General features: G+C 43.0%; 1 protein-coding gene and 2 long non-coding RNA genes across 3 annotated transcripts in view; 1 reads left to right on the top strand and 2 right to left on the bottom strand.

Moving 5' to 3' along the window:
• Positions 1 to 925: 925 nt before the first annotated feature.
• On the bottom strand, positions 926 to 2114 carry LOC134466189 (uncharacterized). The gene is made up of 3 exons (XR_010038232.1): positions 1757 to 2114; positions 1606 to 1676; positions 926 to 1525 (listed from the first exon to the last, which is right to left on the bottom strand). It is a non-coding gene; the product is annotated as an uncharacterized LOC134466189 (long non-coding RNA).
• A 7944-nt stretch (positions 2115 to 10058) lies between these two features.
• LOC134464888 (uncharacterized) lies at positions 10059 to 23508 on the bottom strand. The gene is made up of 3 exons (XR_010038085.1): positions 22863 to 23508; positions 13502 to 13578; positions 10059 to 10153 (listed from the first exon to the last, which is right to left on the bottom strand). It is a non-coding gene; the product is annotated as an uncharacterized LOC134464888 (long non-coding RNA).
• asph (aspartate beta-hydroxylase) overlaps positions 21443 to 23676 on the top strand; it is a 64415-nt gene continuing 62181 nt past the window's right edge. Inside the window, exon 1 of the mRNA XM_063218181.1 lies at positions 21443 to 21835. Within this exon, the coding sequence (XP_063074251.1) occupies positions 21799 to 21835 (37 nt within the window). The 5' untranslated portion in view covers positions 21443 to 21798. The remainder of the gene's footprint in view (positions 21836 to 23676) is intronic.

The raw sequence follows: 23676 nt of genomic DNA, 5'->3' as shown, positions 1-23676 counted from the left end.
GCTATAACTGCATCAGTGATGTGACGCGATCTGGGTTCACCCAGCAAAGATGATAAAGTCAAAGTCAGTTTAGATGTTTCGACCGCTTTTTGCAGGTGTTGTCTTTGTGTAGTGTAATGTATGCAGTGTAATAAAACATGTTCTACATCTTCTTTCAACTCACAGTGTTCACACAGACCAGTAGGATGCTTATTAATGACAAACAGACTGCTGTTAAGCCCTGTGTGGCCTATCCTCAGTCTCGTGAACCACACTTCTATTTGTCTGCAAGTATACCCCGCCTTTTGAAAAGATACTGTCTTGTGTATTCTGTACAAATGTCGACCCCTCTCCTCCTTATCCCATTCGGTTTGCCAGAGCTTATTAACACTGTCTTTAACAATGGTCTTTAGCTCAGATCTGCTGAGGGGGATACCTAGCTGAATTTCTTCAAAAGTTGTGGCCTCCTTTGCTAGTTCATCCACTGCCTCGTTACCACTCACTCCTGTGTGTGCTGGGACCCATACCAATTGGACATCTATTCCCTGTCGTGTTAGATTAAACAACAATTGGCTAATTTCAAATATTAAATCCTGGCGACTTGAGGAGACGCCACTCTGAATGGACACTAGAGAAGACATTGAGTCAGTACAAATAACAGGCAGAGGAGGTTTAACCTCTTCGACCCATTGGAGTGCAAGCATGATAGCAGACAGTTCAGCTGCAAAAATGGACAAATGATCACTGCAACGTTTTTGTATATGTAACCAAGTGGAACTTTAGATGTTGATTTTCCTAAATTAATAATCAATATTGATAACTGTAATTGCACGACTACGCCACTGGGGACTTTCACCCTCAGAGTAAACCTCTAGTAAAAGGCAACACAGGTTCGTCAAGGAGCGACAGAGACAGGGGTTATGGCAAAATGATTAATTCTCTTTTTATTCTCAGTCCGTATAAAATACAACGTTTTAAATAGGATATTTACTAAAAACAGTGGTGGAGGACAGACATATCAAATGGGAGTTCTAAGGGCGTATACCATCAGTCTATTCCCCGTTTACTGGACTTCAACCCCACTACTATGAAACATGCACCGCAAACATATTTAAATAAAGAAAGAAAATAGTTCAGAGCACAGCAAACTGTACAATTCCCACTGCAAATCTTAGTTCACACAGGCACCTAAGCACCCTACACTACGTTGCACTGCAATCCAGTTAAGTACCACGGGGGGTTTGGTAAAGGCACAGGGCGTAACTGACAGGGAAGTACCCTGAACAAACAAGCAAACACAAAATAAAAATATACAAATTAACAGACCGAGAACTCTCACTTTCTCGTGAACTTAACAAAATGGAAATCAAATACAGAAAATCACTCAAACAGGTGCACTCTCTCAGCCACACTCTCTCACCACCAGTCACACACAGTCAGTCAATCCACTCGTGCGCGCGCTCAGGCGCGCAATTGTTTCGAAACACTTGGCAAACAAAACAGCAACCTGTCCAGGGCGGCCCCAAGTAGGAGATCACCCGGCTACCTGTACACACAAAAGTACAGACGCAGGTCAGGGAACAGTTGCTGATTAGCTCATAATAAAGTGACAGAGTATTAACCTACCATGGGCAGCGGGCACCAATATCTCATTCACAGGCACGGAGGGAAGAGGGCGCACAGACAGCGACACACACCTGGTAAGGTAATTACATAAAGTGAGCTAGGCAACGCGCTTAACGTATTTATAGGATTGCAAGTGAAGACGATTACGTACCATAACACCAGGAGATGGTAAGGGAAGCCAGTGCAAATGGTAGCCCTAGTCAAAGAGCGGCACCACCGCAGTGTTGGGGACGAGCAGACAACCCCACGCAACTGGCATATTCCGTGAAGTGACAGCTTGCACGGACTCCCAAACTAGGACCACAGGCGAAATGGCCAACAAACCAACAAGGTCTTCCTCCCTCCCGCAGTAGCATGCGCAACGCGTTTTTAAAAATGACTCCGATCCACACAATTGGTGCGCAACAGCCCAGCTGACGGCCTTCAATTAGGTACAGGGGAGCGCGCTTAAAGGCACAAGCGCTCACCATGTTACATATAGAAACGTCAAGGTTGGGTACATAAACAGCTGCCCCAAGATCCCCAGACGCATCAGTATACACCAGTGTATGATTAAAGAATCTTCGTTCCAAATAATGGTCAACATCCCTATATATCCCCTTCTTGTCCACTATGTTTTTCGCTTCAAGAGAACGAGCAGAGAAGTGACAGAGCTTAAGTAGGAGAGGCAAACAGAACTAAACAGGGAGCAGCTGGGATAATTACATTCAATTGAGTGAAGCTGCAAAGGGAGAGCACAAAGGGGGGCGTGGCAGGAGACCAAAACAAACCATGAGCACACCTGCAGTACTAAAACTGTCCATAGGGTGGCAAGTCCAAAACACAGAAACCTAACAGAAAGACGATTAAAATTGTCCATTAGGTTGTGGATATCTGTGAAATATACGGTTTAACACAGGTAATAAATGATGGCTAAGATTTAGTGAGGTGGTGCAATATACTATACTTTATAGTGCAATACTTTCACTTTCGCTGGTGTTATGGGGCTCTCTCAGAGTGGTCAACAGAGAGGCTCTTCATGAGATAGCAAGATAACAGGAAGGGGAGTCAAAATACAGATGGAATGCAATGAGTAATCAGCCTACTGTGGAAGCCATACCATTTCTTTGCAAACATATCAGAAAAAAATCAGAGGAGGAAAGAGTGCTAAAGAGTGCTTGTTACTGTAGTCTACTAATACGCTACCATCAGGACAGTCAAAACTAGAAAAGTGCTCTGAGAGCACATACCTCCGCCAAGGCATGGTATAATTAGATGCTAGACAAAAATAATCACTTTGCAAATATGAATGAACTAATTGAATGCCAGCCATTTTCAAATTCAGAACCTTCCAGTGCCAGGCTTTTTCAACATTTGAGTGTTTTTTCAAGAGCCATAAAAAAATTAGTTCTTTGTCCATGTGAACAACAAACATAGCAGATCAACGTGTTTGGCCCCACCCCCCAGAAAAAAACGCAATTGTCTATATCAAGTCTTTGGCACTGTGCCATACATTCTGAAAAGACCCGTTTTCAAGACCATGGCGCTCAAAGAGCTATTATATTCCTGTCTCAAATGTTCGAAATGACACATTCATGACACATTCATGACACATTCATGCCATAGTGTAACCTACACTTTTGCATGAATAACTGGGTTCTTCTGCTTTCATCATCCAATGAAAAGATGCATGTTAAGCCGGGCTTCCATTGTGTGAATTTTTGGACGATTTTGCCACGATTTGTCACTCGCACGACTTTTTGGGAGTCGGGCCGATTTCTTGCTCAATCGCAGGTCAATCGTGAGTCTTGCACCGTGTAGTGCACGAGCGATTTCACCTCACGATCGTGCAATCGTAGGGTCGCAAGAAAATCAAAACTGAAACCCTGGTCATGCCTCGTGAGTGAATCGCACAGTTAAAGCAGTGTTACGATTCGATTTGACACTACACATGCACAAATGAATAGGGCCGTGCGATTCGCTCTTGAGCGCCTCCTCATCGCCACCTCAGGTGCTCATGTTCCCTCCTCTGCAGACCCGGGAAACATGCCCGTCGTGGGGTGGGGGGGGGGGGTTATGCGGTCCAGTCACCTATAACAATCTCCTTCAGTGTGTTCTTCTGAGTTACTGAGTTAAATAGCTGGATGGCCCTGGGGACAAAGGACTTACACAGCCTGTCAGTCTTGCAGGGAATGGTGAGGAATCTGTGGCTGAACAGACTTTGCTGGTTGGCAAAGACTGAGTGCAAGGGATGATGGTCATTGTCCATTATAGAGTCCAATCTGCCCAATGTCCCCTTTTCAGCTGTGGTACTGAGAGCCTCCAGTTCTGTACCAACAACAAATCCTGCTTTCCTCACCAGCTTGTCCAGACGTCCAGCATCTCTCTTCCTAATGCTCCCGTCCCAGCATGCCACAGCATATGAAAGCACACTAGCCATGACAGACTGGTAAAACATCTGGAGGAGTCAGTTGCAGACATGAAATGATCTCCGCTTCCTCAGAAAGTAAAGCCTGCTCTGTCCTTTCTTTTAGACTGCATGTGAATTAACTGACCAGTCCAGTTTACTATCCAGATGTACCCCCAGGTATTTGTAGGTGCAGACTGTCTCCACCACAGACATCATATATGAAGACTAGATACGTCATCGCGTATTTCAAGCACGTCCGCACAGGTCGGCCATATTAGCGCAGCCTAAACTCTCCACAGACCCCCGTTACACCTGAAGTAAACTGAAGAATTGAAACGTCGAGATACTTAAAAATGTATACTGTTGCTCCGCTGAAATATTGACACGTGTATATAAATGGTAGGGCTCCTTAAAACTTAAGTGTAGACTGGGGTAAAACGCCCAAGAGATGCATCCCACTTAGCCTATTGTCCAAACATTTAGATAGACCTACAGCAAATACACATTTTAACCATTGCTGTGCATTACGTTGACGGCATGGCACCAAATTAAAGACGACAGAGATGACGTACTGGAAGAGAGATGTACAGCGCAACAAGTTCATTCTATCTGGATGGCTTTAGCGTCACGACTCATTTTGAACACAAGGTGGAGCTGTCGAAACCAAAGCATATACTACAAGTGAACGTTTATTTGTTATTTTACTGAAAATATAAAAGATAACGTTGTGCATTTGTTTATGGGATCTATTTAATTACATGAATAAGCCTACTGAACTATATTATACATGATTTTAGACCTATGCACATAATAATATAATGTAATATAATATGAAGAGTTCAGATGCAAAACCCTCTAACTCCATTTCTGAAGACCTGCACTTCTATATTTTTAGGGAACCCTGTTGTTGGTTTGGTTTACATTCATGTACTTGGTAATACATATAAATAGTTATATTACATAAATAAAATTAAAAAATATGCAATTTTGATAGCTTTGTATTAAATAAAAATGAATTAAGATTATTTTCTGAAAAGGCACTTAGGGGGTTTTGCATCTGAACTCTTCATATAATAATATTGTGAATATTCATCACTATGCAGTATCAACATATACTTTCGTTTGGAATTTTTTATACTGTATAAAAAAACAACCCTTTCGAAAATTGATATAAATTTGAGGGAATTATGGCCATCTGAAGAGTATACAACACCCAAAACTCACTGCAACTGGTTGAGCCAGAAGGCTGCTTTAACATGGCCGCCATGCGCGGACGTTCGACTTGCATGACGGGAACGCGGACGACGCATCTAGTCTTCATATATGATGTCTGTGGTCTCCACTGTCTCCCCCTCAATAGAGACAGGCACAAGGGGTGGGGTTGTTCGCCGGAAATCAACCACCATTTCCTTTGTTTTGGTGGTGTTCAGCTGCAACTGATTGGTCCTACACCATCTAACAAAGGTCTCCACCAGTCCCCTGTACTCCCCCTCCTGCCTATATTTAATACATCCAACAATGGCAGTGTCATCTGAAAATTTCTGCATGTGGCAGGTCACAGAATTGTAGCTAAAGTCAGTGGTGTACAAGGTGAACAAATTGGGAGAGCACCGTTCCTTGTGGAGCTCCAGTGCTACTGATCACAGTCTCTGATGTTAAGTTACCCAGTCTGTCAAAATGGGGCCTTTCTGTGAGATAGTCAGTAATCCAGGTAACAAGCCATGTCCCCACTCCCATTTGCAGTAGTTTGTCTCTTAACAGAAGTGGCTGAATAGTGTTAAAGGCACTGGAAAAATCAAAGAACATAATCCTTACCGCACTGCCTCCTTTGTCCAGATGAGAGTGTACCCTATGTAGAAGATACAAGAGAGCATCCTCTACACCCACACTGTCCTGATAGGCAAACTGGAGGGGATGAGCCCTATCTCACGCCTTTCGTAAAGTCTTCACGGAAAAAATAGAGTAATTTTCGTGGTGCATTCACGTTATTGCCCGCCTTTCGTAAAGTCTTCACGAAAATAATAGATTAATTTTCACGCTGCCTATTCACTTGAATTGCCCCACTGCTGCTATGGTTATCCAAACGTCTGCAGGGGCGGGGAGGGGGTGCTGACAGAACACTGCTGATACACTCGGGACTCACTAATTCGATGCCCTTTCGGTATTATGTCCCCTAAACCTAAACCTAAACCTAACCCTAACCTTAACCCTACTTAACCCTAAACCTAACCCTAACCCTAACCCTAACCCTAACCTTGACCCTAAACCTAACACTAAATTGCTTGTTTGAAATGTTTGATTACCATGTGACGGTAGGCTTCAAACTAGTGGGTCGCTAGGCAACAGTCGGGCAATTCAAGTGAAAAGGCAGCGTGAAAATTAATCTATTATTTTCGTAAAGACTTTACGAAAGGCGGGCAATAACGTGAATGCACCACGAAAATTACTCTATTTTTTTCGTGAATACTTCACGAAATGAGTGAGATACGGTTGGAGCGATCCAGTTCATGGCAGACCTGTGGCTTGAGATGGTTAATAAGCAGCACACGTTCAAAGGTTTCCATGAGGTGTGAGGTGAGGGCAACAGGTCTGTAGTCATTTAGTTCTTTTGAGTGTGGCTTTTTGGGTACTGGTATAAGGCATGCTGTCTTCCACAGTGACGGGGCCTTGCCTAGCAGTAGGCTCTTATTGAATAGATGTTGAAGAGGCTCAGCTAACTCCACTGCACAGGTCTTCAGCAGTCTAGCACAGATGCCGTCTGGGCCTGCTACCCTGGTAGAGTGTGGGGGGTCAAGAGATGAAGCAATGGATGTGGCTGGTTGGTGGTGGTGATGGTTGGTTGCTCGATTGGTTCCCCAGGTAGAGCAAGAGAGGTTGGTGTGGAGTGTAGAGTGTGAAGGGTTGGTAGTCAGAAGTGGGGGCTGGGCAAGTTTGTTGTCCATTAATGGGGCGGAGGGAAAGTGGGGCTGAAGAGAGGAGAGATAGGTGGGACCAGAGCCATCTAATAACAGAGTCACGTCACTCCCGTAGACCTTAACAGACCAATCTTTCCACAGCAATGGCGGCTCTCATGGAGCCTCACGGAGCGTTAACATGGAAATACCCATTGACTTTAGTTCTATTAGAAGTAGTTACTTAGTTCTAGGAGGTGGCCGTAGAACACAGAAAATGTGGTAAAGGTAATGTAATTTGTTTGTACTTAATCTTTGTTTGGTATGTGATGATTCTGTGTTAGTTTCCAACGAACAGAAGTTTACTGTTAAGAAACATTTTAATCTACGCGCATCTCATCACCAACCGACTTCCTGGTCCCCGGTTTGCGCAACTCTTATTAGACGGCTCTGGGTGGGACATTAGGTAGCTGTGAGGGGTGGGATGATGAGATGGCAGACAGAGAGTAGTCCATGTCAGAGGCAGATGGGGAAGGTACTTGGGGCGTGACACTTAAACTCACACTGTCCATGTCACTACTAGAGGTCACCCCAAAGCCAGAGTTACTGTCAAACCTGTTATAAAAACAGTTAAGCTCGTTGGCTCTGGAGGCATCACCATCAGCCTTTCCTGCTTTCACTCCACACCCAGTAATTTTTCATATTCCCTGCCATACCTCCTTCATGCTGTTGTTATGCATTTGATTTTCTACCTTCCTCCCATATGCCTCCTTTGCTGCTTTAAGGCTGTATTTCAGTTCATGTTGTACAGTCCTCAGCTCGGCCAAATTGCCCCCCTGAAAAGCTTTCTTCTTTTTCTTGAGTAGCATCTTGACCTCACTGGTCACCCATGGCTTGTTATTGGGGAAGCAGCGCACTGTTTTTGTGGGTACAGCAATATCAAAACAGAAATTCAGGTAGTCCGTAATGCATTCGGTGCAATACTCCCCAATCAGTGCACCCAAAGCAGTCCTTTAATGCCTCCTCTGCATCAGGGGACCATTGCCTGAAGGTGCATGTAGTGACCGGGAGTCTCTGAACTTTTGGGGTGTAGAGTGGCTTAAGATGAACAAGGCTGTGGTCAGAGTTACCAAGAGGAGGAAGTGGGGTTGCACTATAAGCCTCTTTTTCATTTGCATAAAGGAGGTCTATTGTTTTGTTTCTCCTGGTTGGACAGTTCGCAAACTGATAGAAATGTGTTAGGGTGGAATTCAGCGTTACATGGTTAAAATCCCCCATTATTGTGAAGAAGGCATCCGTGTGTTGTGTCTGAAGCCTCGCAATAGTGCAGTGGATGACGCCACACGCGCTGTCTGGAATGGCTCGTGGAGGGATGTACACGCAGATTACAATTACATGAGAAAATTCTCTTGGAACGTAAATATGGACATACACTCAGTGCAAGAAGTTCCAGGGGCCTCATTTATAAAACTTTGCCGAAGAAATGCTGCAAAAGATGGCGCACGCACGAATCTCAAAATGTGCGTGCGCAAGAAAATATTCAGATTTATAAAGCATGGCGCACGCACGTTCCACATCGATTTCCCTTTATAAATCCCAACTGACTCTGAAGATGCGGCACATGTGCGCACCTGTGGACACACCCATAATTATCCATGAATATTCAGTGAAACACCCAAAATGAATATTTATATCTGTGGACGGCGTGCGGAAAGCAGACGAGATAGCGTATTTACCACATGTGGAGCAAACAGTTTTATTAGATAGGCCTAGAGAACGTTGGGCAATGTGGAGCAGTTAAGTTTAGGAAGTCGTACAAAAAACAAAATCCCTCAAATTGCAGCATGTGGATGGTTATGTTCGCAAAGGTCACGCTATACCAGAGGTAAAAACAAACAAACAAACAAACAAAAGGATGGCATGGACATGGAACCTGCCAGGTCATGGACATGTAGAATTAATTAAGTTGTGAATTAAGGGGAAAAATAGCTGTGTCAAGGAAACATCTCACATGGCATGTCCCCATGTGAAATTCACCGGTAGAAAATCTATTCGCTGTCTCATCGCACCTCATGCACTGGGTTTACCGTTGGTCACTGCGTGCAGCTGTCTGCAGTTCAAAGCGACGCCCCAACTGTCGATCGACACATCCACATACAGCATGACATCTATGGGCATTTTCTAGTCTGCATTTATTTAATGTGTGTATTATAAACGTGCATTATCAGTCTATAAGGCCAGCTGTCTTAGAAATGCACACCTCTGCTTATTTGTTGACGAATGGATGGTGACTATGGATAGGCCAGGTAAGCCTACCAATTATTTTCCACCATTACCAAACAAACAACAAACAACCATGTTTTTCGTTGCGAACTGGATTAATGGTAAAGTGGCTATCGTGACACGTGAACTCCTCCTACCAATTTCGGGTCGTTCTTCCAGCTACTTCCCGAGGTCGCGCTTTCCGCGTTTGGTCTTTTGTTTAGGGTGTACGCATGGGTCAAACTTTGCGTGGAGCTGCTCATGTTTACCGCCAAGTTCTTTTTCTATAAATACCAAACCTTGCGGTGAACTTGGCGTGCGCAGTCTTTTGTGCGTATGCACCCGTTATAAATAAGGCCCCAGGTCTTTACTGCAGATCGTCTCCTTCACTGTTATATGCCCAGGGTGACACCATTTATTGTTGACATAAATAACCAGTCCGCCTCCCTTCTTTTTCCCCGAAAGCTTGTTGTCTCTGTCGAGTCGGGCAACACTGAAGCCAGGCAGGTTGATATTTGCATTCGGGACGTGACAAGTTAACCAGGATGCAGTAAAGCACATCAAACTACCCAGGTAGCAAGCAGACGTTGGGCCAACGTCAGGAGTAGTGTTGGGCCAACGTTGTTTGCCGCCGTTGGCCCAACGTAATTTTGTCCGGTGGGCCAATGTTGGCCCAACCAAAATTTCAATATAGCCTACCAACCTAATGCCAACCCAAGCCAACCGTTTTATTCAACTACACACCTAATAAAAAAACTTTAAACTATTCAACCAATACATAAATCATAATACCAATAGGTTACCAATAACAAAAAAACTTGCTTTCAACATGTTCATGCACTGGTATTGAATTGTCCAAAATAGCATTAAGATACATTAAAAACAAACTGCATTGATAGAATAAAATGTACGTTTATTTATTATGTTGAGCAGCAGATTGATTTATGTTGGGTTCGCTTGTTGATATCAGGGGGATAGTTGGTGCTGCCAGTGGTCTTGCTGAATTCTACAAACAAACAAACAAACAAACCAAAAATTAGGCTAAGTAAGTGTGTAAATAAATGTAATGTGAGGATAAGTTTTACAGTATAGAGAGACACCACATACAGTCCCAGGAAAAAGTTTGTGCACCCTTTGAAATTTCTTACCTTTCTGTCAAAATTGGTCATAAAACATGGTCTGATCTTCCTGGAAATCACAAGAAGGAACAACCAGAGTCTGCTTTAACTAATTCAACCCAAACATTTACAAGTTTTCACATTTTCATTGGCCATAAGATGTAAACATTCAAAGGACAGCAAGGCATAAGTAAGTACACCCTTGCATTCAATAGGCTTTAACCCTAAGTTAGTCGCAATAACATCAACCAGATGTTTCCTGTAGTTGCAGATCAAATTAACAAAACAATCTGGATGTATCTGGTCTCCCTCTTCTTTAGAAAACTGCCTCTCGTCAGCAAGGTTTGTGGGATGTCTGGAGTGCCTAGCTTTCTTGACTTCATGCCATACAATCTCAATTGCTTTTTGTCAGGGCTCTGACTGGGCTATTCCAGAATGTGTATTTCATTATTATGAAGCCATTCTAAAGTCGATTTGCTTCTGTATGGGTTGTTGTCACATTTCAGCACCCATCCTCTTGTGTGCTTCGACTGTGTGACAGACTACCTCACTTTTTTTCTGTAAAATATCTCGATAAACTTCTGAGTTCATTGTTCCACTGATAATAGCAAACTGTCAGGGGCCTGAGGCAGCAAGGTAGCCGCATATAATGATGCTCCCGCCACCATACTCAAAGGTGGAGATGATGTTTTGGTGAAGGTGTGGTTCTCCAGTTCTCCTCCAAACATGACATTGTGTGTTCCCCTGAACAATTCAACTTTGGTTTCAACGTTGATCTACAGAATATTTTGCAGCAATTCTATGAAGCATATAAATGCTTTTTCGCAAACCTCAAAGGTGCAGCAATATTTTTTTGGACAGAAACCCCATTAATTTTAGGCAGAATGAATCCCATTATTAGCTATTCTTGGTTACATCTCCTCTTCTGAGTATGGTGGCGGGAGCATCATTATATGCGCCTACCTTGCTGCCTCAAGCCCTTGACAGTTTGCTTACTTACTTACTTACTTTATTTGTTCAGGACATTGCACATTAATGAACATATACATACATGTACATATATGTAAACATGCCAGATTGTAGCCCAAGGGCTAATTTCCATCTGGTGTCCAATAGGCAGGCTAGATGTTTACAAGCAATAGACTTTAAGATAAAACAGACTGTTAGTAACAAAAGAAATAAAACCCACTACAGAAGCAAAAGGCATGCATGTAAATAAAAGGAAAAGAGAAAAGAAAAAGGTCCCAAAAAATAGGGCCATGTGTTATGTGAGTGTGTGTGTGCGTGTGTGCGTGTACGCTGTGTAGAGGCTCAGACCATCAGTGTGAACATGTTTGTTGGGCTCGAAGCCACTTTTTATACTCCATCTTAAAGGTGGCTAAAGAGGGACATTCCCTTATATGCAGAGGAATAGAGTTCCATAATATGCCGCCTTTAGTAGATAATGCATTTTGACTGAAAGAGGTTTTCCTGAAAGGAATCTCTACATCTTTATTGACCACTGCTCGAGTTACTCGTGTTTGACGATATTTTATGAAATCCTGTAAACAAGGTGGCGCCAGGCCATGCAAAGTCTTATAAAGAAGACAGCTATAGGAGAATTTACAGAAATTGTCAAAACTCAATAGGTTGTACTTATCTAAAATGTTACAATGATGGTATGAAAGAGGTTTTTTATCTAAAATTTTAAGTGCTTTTTTAAATAAACTCTCCACTGGTTTGAGAGTAGTGGATCCCACCATGGTCCAGCTAGTAATGCAATAGCTTAGGTGAGAAAATATCATTGCATGCAAGTATGTCAGAGCAGCACTATTTGACATAGCACCTCTTATGTGCCTGAAGTTGTAGAGATTAAATTTTATTTTTTTTGTTATCATTTTTATATGTTTTTTAAAAGAAAGATTGGAGTCTAGAATGACTCCTAGATATTTAAAATCTGTGACTACTTCTAGCTGTTCACTACCAAGAGTAACCCCAGGCTGACACAGTCCAGGGGAAGGTTGCTTAGAAAAATACAAACAAACCGTTTTCTTTGCATTCAGAATAAGGCATGATTTCTCTAGCCATGTTCGTATGTGTGTAAGAGCTGTAGAGAGTACACTTGCTGCTTCAACAGGAGTTTGCTATTATCAGTGGAACAATGAACTCGAGTTTATTGTGATATTTTACAGAAAAAAACGGGAGGAAGTCTGTCACACAATTGAAGTACAGAAGAGTATGGGTGCTGAAATGTGACAACAACCCATACTTTAGAAGCAAATCGACTTTAGAATGGCTTCATAATAATGAAATACACATTCTGGAATAGCCCAGTCAAAGCCCTGACAAAAAACAATTGAGATTATATGGCATGAAGTCAAGAAAGCTATGCACTCCAGACATCCCACAAACCTTGCTGACGAGAGGCAGTTCTCTAAAGAAGAGGGAGACAAGATACAAACAGATTGTTTTGTTAATCTGATCTGCAACTACAGGACAAGTCTGGTTTATGATATTGCAACTAACTGAGGGTTAAAACCTACTTAATGCAAGGGTGTACTTACTTATGCCTTGCTGTCCTGTGAATGTTATGGCCTTATGGCCAATAAAATATGATAACTTGTAAATGTTTGGGTGGAATTAATTAAAGCAGACTCTGATTGTTCCTTCTTGAGATTTCCGGGAAGATCACACCATGTTTTATGATCAATTTTGATAGAAATGTGAGAAATTTCAAAGGGTGTACAAACTTTTTCCTGGGACTGTACATGCATGCTGGACACATACAAACAAACACACATACACACACACACCTGGTAAGAAAGTAAGATTGTGATAGATCACAAGTGTCAGATACACATGCAACCAATCAATGTACAGCCTGGGTTATGGTATAGTCCATTACATAGGCCAGGGGTGGGGAACCCTTTTCATGCAAGGGGGCACTTCATCTGAAGGCTGTAAAAGTCTTCCGAGGGTCGTACTATGACCGCAAACCAGGATTTCCCAATGCACTTTTAGGCCTATATTGAAGGCAGCCACCTTTGAAACAGAACTCACCTTCTTTATGTCCCCCGAATATAACTTAACTGTATTGCAAATGTATTTTTCAAGATTCCTTTACAAAATATGTCATATTTCATGTGAAGCTGCATAACATTGAAATTATGTCGGGGGTCGGATAAAAAGGGCCTCAAGGGCCGTAAACGGGTTCCCCACCCCTGACATAGGCCGATGGTAGTGATGTGCTTACTTACTTTATCAGTGTGGTTTTGTTGTCTGGGACCCGACTTTGTGGCTGCAGGCTCCATCCAGGCTGTGTCTTGAAGATGGTCTGTTGGAAAGAGTCATATTTCAAAACTCATGCAAGATCAGAAAGACTGTGAGGAAGAGTTTTTACCCCAGATCTTTTACAGAGATCTTTTTAATTAATATATACACCGCATTCCACATTATTACGCAAATGACATTTTTCGCTGTTTCCCCAAATAATCAATAGAAATGACAGTCGTCATAATTTTCAAGTCATCAGCCATTAGAGTACAATTAAAACGTTTTTGAACGAACCTTCCAATGATAATGGTATTTCTTAAAATAAAATAATAAAAAACTGAAAATGCTCAAAAGTGCTCTGTTCCAAATTATTACGCAAAACAGTTTTGTAGTGTTGTAATCCAAATGTATTTCTTTTGTTCCCATTTACATCAAAGCAGTTGGCATTTGGTACCTTCTAAATTTAATTTAATTTAATTTGTAATTACATTTCAATGTTCAAAACTTGGTTATAAGCTGTAACTGGAATGCTGCATTTAACATTGAAGTCAATGGTAGGACATTGCATGGGAGTTATGGAAGTCCAGATATCCTTGATGCTTTGCTCTTAGCCGTATCTGTTTGTTTGGTCTGGTGACCCACACTTTTCTCTTTCAATATACCCGTAGATTTCCATGCCACGTTTAGGTGCTTTGGTGGTATCGACATTCTAACTCACCAGACATAAAACCCCATTGAAAATGAATGGGATGTTATGCGAGTTAGATGTTATGCGAGTCAGAATGTCGATACCAACATGAGTTTTTTAGATATTACATTTTTAATTGTTCATAATTCATATTCTGAGGGTTGTTGTATTCCAAGCTGATTGTGCAATACGTAGAGCCAGAAAAGAGCTTTCAAACAACACCACAGACATCTTTTTGTGACTAACACTGACTGATATAATCAAGGCTGAATGTATAGTGTCCTACCCTCATTTGTAAACCTTCGCTAGTCTGTTTCTCCCTTAATATTCAAACCAATGCAGTTCTGGGGTGCTACCTTGTTACTAAAAAGGCACACCAAGTATGATTGAAATCCGCGTCGGTCGGGTCCCAAAGTGTCTGATTTCACATGAAATGACCCTCTCTCAATCATTATTTTCAAAACTCACCTTTGTGTGTGTAGACATGAATGTAAAGGAATAGGGCAGAATAGTGCTGTAAAATAGGTAATAATGCATGAAAATATAGTAAATAACGCATGAATACCAGTCATTTTGGAAAACGGCCGCCATATTGAGTTATGGGCAAAACTTGAGGTGGCCCCATGTTTTAATCTCTTCCAATAGGCCTTTTCGTCAGTAATCCACAGAGAAAACTTTGGCAGGATGAAAGGCCTAATATTTCACTTGTCAAGTGATTTATGAGTTGCGTGCGTGAAAAAAAGTTATTATTTGGACTCCACAACAGAAGTCGCACGTCTGACGTGCAGCCACTTCAGCCGCGGTTCAAATCAATTACCTGAGGCGTACACTGTAGTCTCTCACCCAGTTTCACACAAAAAACTAATATAACCTTTCTTGCTTGCCAAAAATGAGTGGTCTAACGACGCCAATCCAAACATTTAAATTTCACTGTTATCATGTGGGAAATCCAGAGCACATGTCAAACAGAATCAGGATTTAGCTTGACTCGCTCCATTCACTTCCATTCAAAGTTTTGCGAGCTACAGCCCCATGAATCGGAAGTAGAAGGGCGTGATTTAGGTGCCCCTTAGGGTGTACTATCAGACGCAGAGTACCAATCACCAATCATATACAAGGATCCCTTACGAAAATCGACCATGATTTTACTATGAGAACTAAACCATGTTTTTTAGTTATTCATAGTTGTCACGGTTTGAGAGAGAGAGGGAGAGAGAGAGAGAGAGAGATACTTTATTCATCCCCAAGGGAAAATTGAGTTTTTTTTAAATTTAAACTATGATTGAACCATGGTTTTACAATGGATTTAACCATGGTTTAACTATGGATTTACCGTCATCTAACTATGCAAAAATTAGCCATTGTTTTACTGTGACAGCTAACCATGGTTAATAGTTATTCATTACATTACAGTGAGCGGATGCTTTTAAAAAAAATCCGAAGCGATTTACAGGCTATTGGCTACAGTCCCTGGATCAATGATACCTTGCTCAAGGGCACTTCAGCCATGGATGGAGGTCTATATAATGGTGCAGGCAGGATTCGAATCTGCAATCCTGTGATCTAGTCCAACTCCCTAGCCATTACACCACAGCTACTCAGATATAGTTATTCAGGGGTGTTGTGTTTTATTGGGCAACCAAGAAAACCATGGTTCATGACTATGGTTTAACCATCCACCCCTTCCCCCCACCATGGTTTTGAAAAAGGGCTTTTGGGGTGGGCGACCATGATTTAAAAAAAAACATGGTTTGGGGGGAACCATGGTTTATGGCAAAGAGTAGGCCTATATTAGGTTTAAACCACAAGTTAAACCTAGTCACAAACCATGGTTGTCATGGTTGCACTAAAAACCATGATTAACTACTGTATAATCCATGGTAAATCTATGGTAAAACCATAATTAGTTTTCATAGTAGAACCATGGTTAATCTTTGTAAGGACTACTACTATGACAGCTACTATACTAGAACTATGGTTGGTTGATAGTACTTAAAAATCACCATGAAATGTGGTAGTAAAACCATGGTTACTGCATTAAGAAGCCAAGAACGCTGGTCTTTTTGTTTTTTTGGGAGAATCTGCACAGCATGTATGTGAGTACCCACAACATATCTAAACCTGACTTATTCTCAGAATGCCTGAGGAGTCACAACTCAAAATGAAGTTCTTTCACCAAACTGTTAACCACACGCGGCAACTGTTAAACACGTTTATTGACATGAGCAAGCATACACCAGCATAATTTGAGCAGAGACTATGATCTTGAAGCCGCAGCTATTCTGGACTTTACGGTGCATTTTGACTTCCAGTCTGTTTTCTTTGTGAAAAGAGAGTGTACAGAAAAAGCTTTTGTGCTGACGCAGATGGTAACGTGCATACAAAACAAGACTTCAGTCGGATGCTGAACATAGTCATGGAATGGCTCGCAGAAGAATATAGCTATTTGCGGTGTCATTGCAAAGATAATGATAGAAAACCGTATCGGGAAAGAGATGCTTAAAGATGCAGCCTGTCTGCACTCCAAGCCCCACACCACACCACCACCTTCCCATGAATAAACAAACTGCTCCCCAACCCCAATATAGGTACGGGGCCCAAATAAATTGCCCAGTGTAAACATTAGGCAGTAATGTTTTTTTCAGCAATCATTTGAATTCAACGTGTTATTTCCGCGGACAATAGACATAATAGTGCCAAATAGTGTTCTTACCTCATCTAAATTATTTTAGCGATATCCCTCACAACAGTGCAATAACACAGAATGGCGAGAGTTTTTTACCTCGGCACGTAATGAAAACTAATCGGACGGCTACTGAAACGTGGTGGTGCTGTAGGACAGTGCCGGGAAAGAAGTTGCAGAGCAACTTGTCAGTCACCTTCACGTTCGGTTTCGTCAGTCCAACGGAAGACTTCTGGATATAAAAAATGAACGGCGATTGTCAAGACAGCTGCAGGGTAGATATTGCAGTCAACAAAGCATTTTGGATAATCTGCACGATAGGTAGCCTATCTGTGGCCTACTGGACTGGTTGCCCACCTAAGCTTTGGAAGTATATGGTGGGATGTTGCGTCACACGCAGGACGGCCCAGTAGCCCCCTGGCGCCTGTCACCACGCAGACGTGACCAAAGAAAGGGAAAGGGTCTCTATGCTCAGAGGCGATTCTAGTGTCACGTGGAGCAAAAACCCAAAAGAATGGACATTGGAAATAAATCACTGCTATTATAGTTTAAAGTTGAGCTGTTTTTCACCATCTAGAAGCTTGGGGACCCCAAGCGGCGGCCTGCCTAGCCTGGTGACAAGATGCGCCTCTGGTGACGTGGTTTAAGCAGAGACATTCTATTGGGACTAACAAAATGTTTGGTTTAAACTTTGGCTCAGCCTTTTCTGCCCGCGACCAGTAGCAAACCAAGGGAGGTGGGTCAACCATGCCGTTAGAGAATGTTAGTTGTTGTGCTCTTGGTCAGGCCAAGTCTCGAAGAGATTTGAAAGTCATGATAATCAGGCTAAAGTAGACAGAGAACTCGTCCGTCATGTCTTATCTTAATAATGTTTGTCCATCGCGGATCATGAGTGGTCTACATGTGAGGTAAAGGGTCTCTGTGATTTCGTAATATCGGCAGCTATTATTATTCTGGAAGTAGAGACCGAGCGTAGACTTATGAAAAAACAGGCATAACCTAAGAAGCAAGATCTTGCTAATAGGTACATGAACAAAGTTGGCTATACAGTGTTAAAACATACATTTTTGTTTTGTGATTTAGTAGTTTAATTAGCCTATTCGTTGTCTCTTTCAAAAAACACATAGTTTCCATTTCAGCAATTTCAGCATTGTATTCTCTCTATTTTCGCGTGTTGAAAGCCGCTTGTCTGAGTGACGTTTCCCTCGAGGGGGTAGTGGGTCGGCTATGAAACCATTCAGGAAAATTGGCACGGGGCTTGCGGCTCTGGGCTGGTGGCTCCCTTAAGCACTGGGCCACGTAAGCACGGCTCTGATATGGCAGTGTAACCCCGGCTACTGAAGCATGGGGACAGCATCCCCAGGTAGACAGAGAGTGATGACATTAAAAATACTGAAGCATGGGGACAGCATCCCCAGGTAGACAGAGAGTGATGACATTAAAAAACGTACAGATTTTTTATGATGGAGTCCCGATGAACAACACAAACGGAGGAAAGAGAGGGACCATAGGTGGTGAGGGCACTGCCACAGCCTGCCACAGCCGCCGATCGGCCGAAGAGAACCGGGGTACGCCGGACAGCGGAAGATCCTCTGCCCCGGCCAGCTGATCGCTCTGGAGCAGAGACCGAGCAGAGGGAGCAGAGGCGAGCAGCACTCACAGCAGCAGCGCACACAGCATCCACAGATCCTCGGCTACGGTCAGCCGACCACCCAGGAGCAGCAACCGCGGCAGCAGCCACAGTAGCAGGGTCATCCCCGACAGTAACAACAGCGGCATCCACAGCATCTGCACCCAAATATCTGCCACCATGGCCAGTCAACGGCCCAGGAGAAGAGACTGTAGCAGCAGCTACAGCAGCAGGGCAAGCACCGACAGCGGCGTCCACAACAGTGTCATCCACAGCAGCGCCGCACGCGACAACAGCATCCAACAGCGGGGTCCACGGCCACAACTACAGCTCCGACAGGACTGGCCCTGGCTGTGGCACTCACAGCAGTTGTCTCCTCGGCAACAGGACCCCCTGTAGCAGGAGGCGGCGTCAACCACAACATGGGCACCAACAGCATCAGCTGGTGGAGGAGCCTCGCTGGCGGGGTCAGCGGCAGTATGACTACATGTGACTACGGGGTCAGCGGTAGCAGTAGTGGCACCCGTCGGAGGCCTCACCAGTGGCAGCAGCGGCAGCAGCAGTGCTGGAGACAGGCCCTGGGCTGCCTGGGCCTAGAATGGGTGTTGGCGTCTCAGGATTGTTGAGCAGTATCTCAGACAATGGGTTGAAACAATTTGTAAGCTCTATAGCAGGAGACGTTACAATTGTCAACCTGGAACATTTACGGATGACAACCTCTGATCCTGCCCGTGGAGTTGAAGTCCAACTGTGGGGATGGGTGGATAGGTCCCAGAGCGTCACGTGTCTGTGGCGTCACATGATGTCGGCAACGTTTGTCCTCGTATAATGAATTGATGTTCAGTAAATGTTCACATTATCAAGCTATTTTTTGTTGTTGAGAAGGATACAGTTGAGAGGGGCAGGTGCTTGGTTGTCATTGGGGGCATTAGTCCATTTACTGTTTTAACACAAAGGGGGGCGTTGGAAAGCTTATGATGAAGTCAAAGGAGTGTTGGGAGGCTTAGGATGAGGGGGGCATTTGTTCCAAAAGGTTTGAGAAACACTGTATTACTAGAATGCTAGCCGGTACAGGTGAAAATTCTGCCCTGCTAGAAAAACTAAACACCCCCCCCAAAAAATGCCTCCTACATAATACGAGCCATAGTTCTTCACAGCATTATTATTATTTTATTTTTTTACTTATGAGGTTTATGAATGGAAAGTGCAGTAGAATTGCATTTGAGCTTATTCCTATAGTATGGTCAGGAGCGTACCTATATGTTCCCCGGGATATGTTCCCCAGGTCCTTTCAAATTGTGCCCTTCCCAAAACCATCCCTAAACCTAACCTGTCAGAGGTGCAACAACAACCTGCGCTTTGCCATGCGGCAGCTGTCTACTTGGAAGCAGCAGGGAATATAGAATCCTTTTTTTTGATTCTATGCAATGTATCTGAGTTGCAAATTTGTGCCCTGACCAAAACTATCCCTAAACCTAACCTGTCACAGTTGCAACTACAACCTGCGCTTTGCCAAGCGGCAGCAGTCTACTTGGAAGCAGTGGGGAACATAGAGCCCTTTTTTGAGGGGAACATAGGACCCAGGGAACTTAGGGATGACCCCGTATGCAGTGGTGTAGTCTACTTTTTTGTGGTGGGTATACTGTATATATGAGCATTTTTTTAAGTGGGTATACTGTATATATTTGTGCTATTCTAAATAATGGATCAATCAATTTTAAGTGGGTATACTGAAATCCCTAAAATTTTGAAGTGGGTATACTCCGTACCTGCGTTCTACGTAGACTACACCACTGCCCGTATGGTCCCACTGCGTTCGCCAACTGTTTGGAACTGCAACATTTTTGGGTAGGCTACAGTGGGAACCCATCAGAGAGCCTTCTCATCTATTTTACTTTCTCTGGGGACGGTGAAGCCTCTAGTCTTATGGCTAGCTGACTCTTGAACCTTTTTTCAATTAGAAATCGTGGAGAACATTCACACAGCTCTGGAGACAGAATGCATAGCTGAATGTAGGCCATACATAATGTGCAATGTGTTAAATTGACCTATAGCCCTATGTTGTACTATGTAGCATTATATGGTAGGCCTATAAACTTAGTTGTGTAGATGTATGCTGGACACCTTATTTCAATCAGAGCTGCACTCTATTATGGCCTCTTAGTGGTGAAAAAGTCACTTTTTGCTCCCCAACGGAGGTCACTAAAACCCCATTTGGGGACCTTGGTCAAAGCTTGTCGTATCACGACATGGGTCGAGAAAAGCTCTCCTATCGCTCGTACGACAGGCAACGTAACAGGCCTAGGCTACATCAGCTGACGCATCTATAGGTATACGTGGCTCGCCCATGCTGTGAGAAGATCTGACCATTCCCATTTTCACGGAATGTAGCAAAATAACTAAATAAGTAAGTAAATAACTAATAAAAGACTTGTTCGTAGATAAGTGTTCGGCTAAATGATGCGTTTGGTGAAAACCTCTGCATTCCTTCCGCCATTTTATGTTTTAATACCGGAGAAATGTGTAGAATCGAAAAGCTGCACAACTAATGCGCAGAAGGTTTGCGAGGGTTGCAGCTTGCAGCCAGGCCACACGCCCACACTCACGGGGCAACGGGGAGGGGCTTCACATGCACACAAACTGTAACATACTGTTCTTTGTACAAAAAGTACGGAACTGCAATGTCTTTGCCCACCCAAACCGGTGGAAGCCGGCCCACAAGTTTAAAAGCCTTTATAGAGCTTTAAAATCACTAAGGATCTACACGAGAATTTATATGTACCCTGACAGAAAACAACATACTTCATTAATATAACACCTCAAAATAAAACACGAGCTCTGCTCACACACCCCGAGAAAATAGGTAGGCCTACTACAACATAAATAAACTGAACAGGCAACATTTGACGATTTAGTATAGCATAGTTGCATAATAGCAAACAATTTCTCTCGCGATACGCTTCCATCTTGCCACGTTCTAGTATTGGAATTGAAAGCGACAAAAGAGGCGGTTCTTAACCTGCGGGTATCCACACGATTGAATAAGACAGACATCTTGTTGTTGTGATTGGATACCTTTGCTTTTTCCTCCGCCTACAGATATTTCGTAAGATCAACACTGGCTACTACCCGAGTCACTCAAAGCTGAAAGGGTTGCCAGGGCATCAGTGTTCGGAGAGGCTGAGGGATTTGATTTTAGCCAATAGGTTAAAATTAGAATTTAGCAGCACATTTGAATCGATTTGAACAGCGAGAAGTGCAGTCAGTCTCTCCTGCAAAAATGGCTCAAAAGAAAAATGCACGGGCACACAAAAAAGGTTGGTATTGTTTTCTTTCCACACTAGCTAGCCCATACAATACGAGCAACCTTCGGCCGCAAGGCCTGAGTAGTGAACAGATGTAACCCATTTTGCGTGTTTATTAACGGCTAGAAGAACAAAACAACTGTGCTTTTCCTTCGAAATACAGTCTTCTTATTGTTCTCATACTAACTTGGATGTTTTAGCCCACATGTTCTCAGTTAAACGATACGGATTGGTTAGTCTATGCAGCTCTTTGCAGTAGCCTACAAAGACTGTGTTTATAATCACGTCAAATGTATTTTCTTCTAAATCCCAAACGCACACATTGTTGGCTCACAAGCATTGAAACAGGGATGTAGTGGTCATATGCTCATCAGTTTCGGGGGTTACTTGATAGAACATACACTTTCTAGTGGCCGAGAAGTGCTAAGCTCCATACGAAGTTAGGAGCTCCGAAATTTCAACGCCACATTTCCCAGTTTTCGCGAATGCTCACGTGTCAACTATGGGGTATCGGGGGAGGGGTTACACGTGGCTGGTATGGCACAATCTGTTAAAATACTGATGTCGAGGCAATTGTACTCTGAACAAAGCCAGGCGAAGATACAGAATATTTGCTGTCCTGTGTTTTAGTGTTATGTAATATGTACACGACACTACTTTTGTAAGTAGATAGCAGGCCTAATCAACTATGTAGCCTCAAAGTGAAGTCTTGAATAATGCACCCCGCCCACTCTTTGTTAAGCTAAGCCAATTCTACAACCACCATTTAAGAGTTGCTTTACGCCTTTGTTCTTTAAGTTGTACATGAAAACGGCAACTTTTGGCCGATTAAAGTGATTACCCCCGCATGCATGCTATTACTCGACCAAAGAATTTGCCAAGGGTGTCGCACTTTAATTGCCATGTTTACACCATAACTGATGATGGTCGTCCTGTACATGATGTCCACATTATAGGCTACTGCATGCATTGTGTGAATGGACATGCTAAGTCGCGGCTTTCCTTCGGTAACGGCAGAGTATTTCATAGTATGACATACTGTATTCATTTGGAAATCTTTCAGATTGATCCTCACGTGGAAGGTAGGCCTTGCCTGGTTGTCCGATGTTGGAAGTGCTGTTTTATTTGATGATGCTTGCTCCTTAACGTTCTAAAACAAACTCTTTATCACGTTTCCAAAGCATTGCGGTTGGGTCTTCTACGGCTTGGAAATTAAATATTTTCCCTTCGACCTTTAACCATTTGCATGACGTGCGACATATTAACAATGCAGTACACACTTTGGTTGGATACCTCAGCAATTGTGACTGAAAGCCAAATAAATGGGAGTGGATTAGGCTACGTGTGGACTTCACAGAAGTTCCTCATGCTTCACATTGCAGAGTAGTGAAAGAGGGGTGGAGGAGCTTCTTAGCCCGACTGATTAGATCAGTAGTAACACAGATTGGAATGCTTTAAACTGTTGTCTATACATACAAGAACATTGATACAGCGTCCTAGAGAAGCTAAGACAATAGACTAGTGAACTAGTGATTTATTCTTATTCACAACTGCAACAATAGCTATTTGAAGAAGAAAAAAAGTCACCACACATTAATGCAAAACCTTTTCAATAGTTCTATTTGCAATTTTGTGCATTTTGTCGGGTTGGGATTTTGAAATGAGCAGTAATTATAAACGACTTTATTCTTTGTTTATGTTGGTTGTAGTAACCACAACCAAATACTTTAAAACTCTTCACTTAATTGTCCAGATCGACATTTGCAGAGCAGCATTGACTATATGGCAGCACCCATAGTGTTGTTCTTTGGCCTCTTATTGTCGGTAAGACTCTATAGTCTATAGGCATTACA

This window comes from Engraulis encrasicolus, chromosome 16 (genome assembly GCF_034702125.1).
Source record: "Engraulis encrasicolus isolate BLACKSEA-1 chromosome 16, IST_EnEncr_1.0, whole genome shotgun sequence".
NCBI lineage: Eukaryota > Metazoa > Chordata > Actinopteri > Clupeiformes > Engraulidae > Engraulis > Engraulis encrasicolus.
This window is presented reverse-complemented; position numbering and strand designations above follow the sequence as displayed.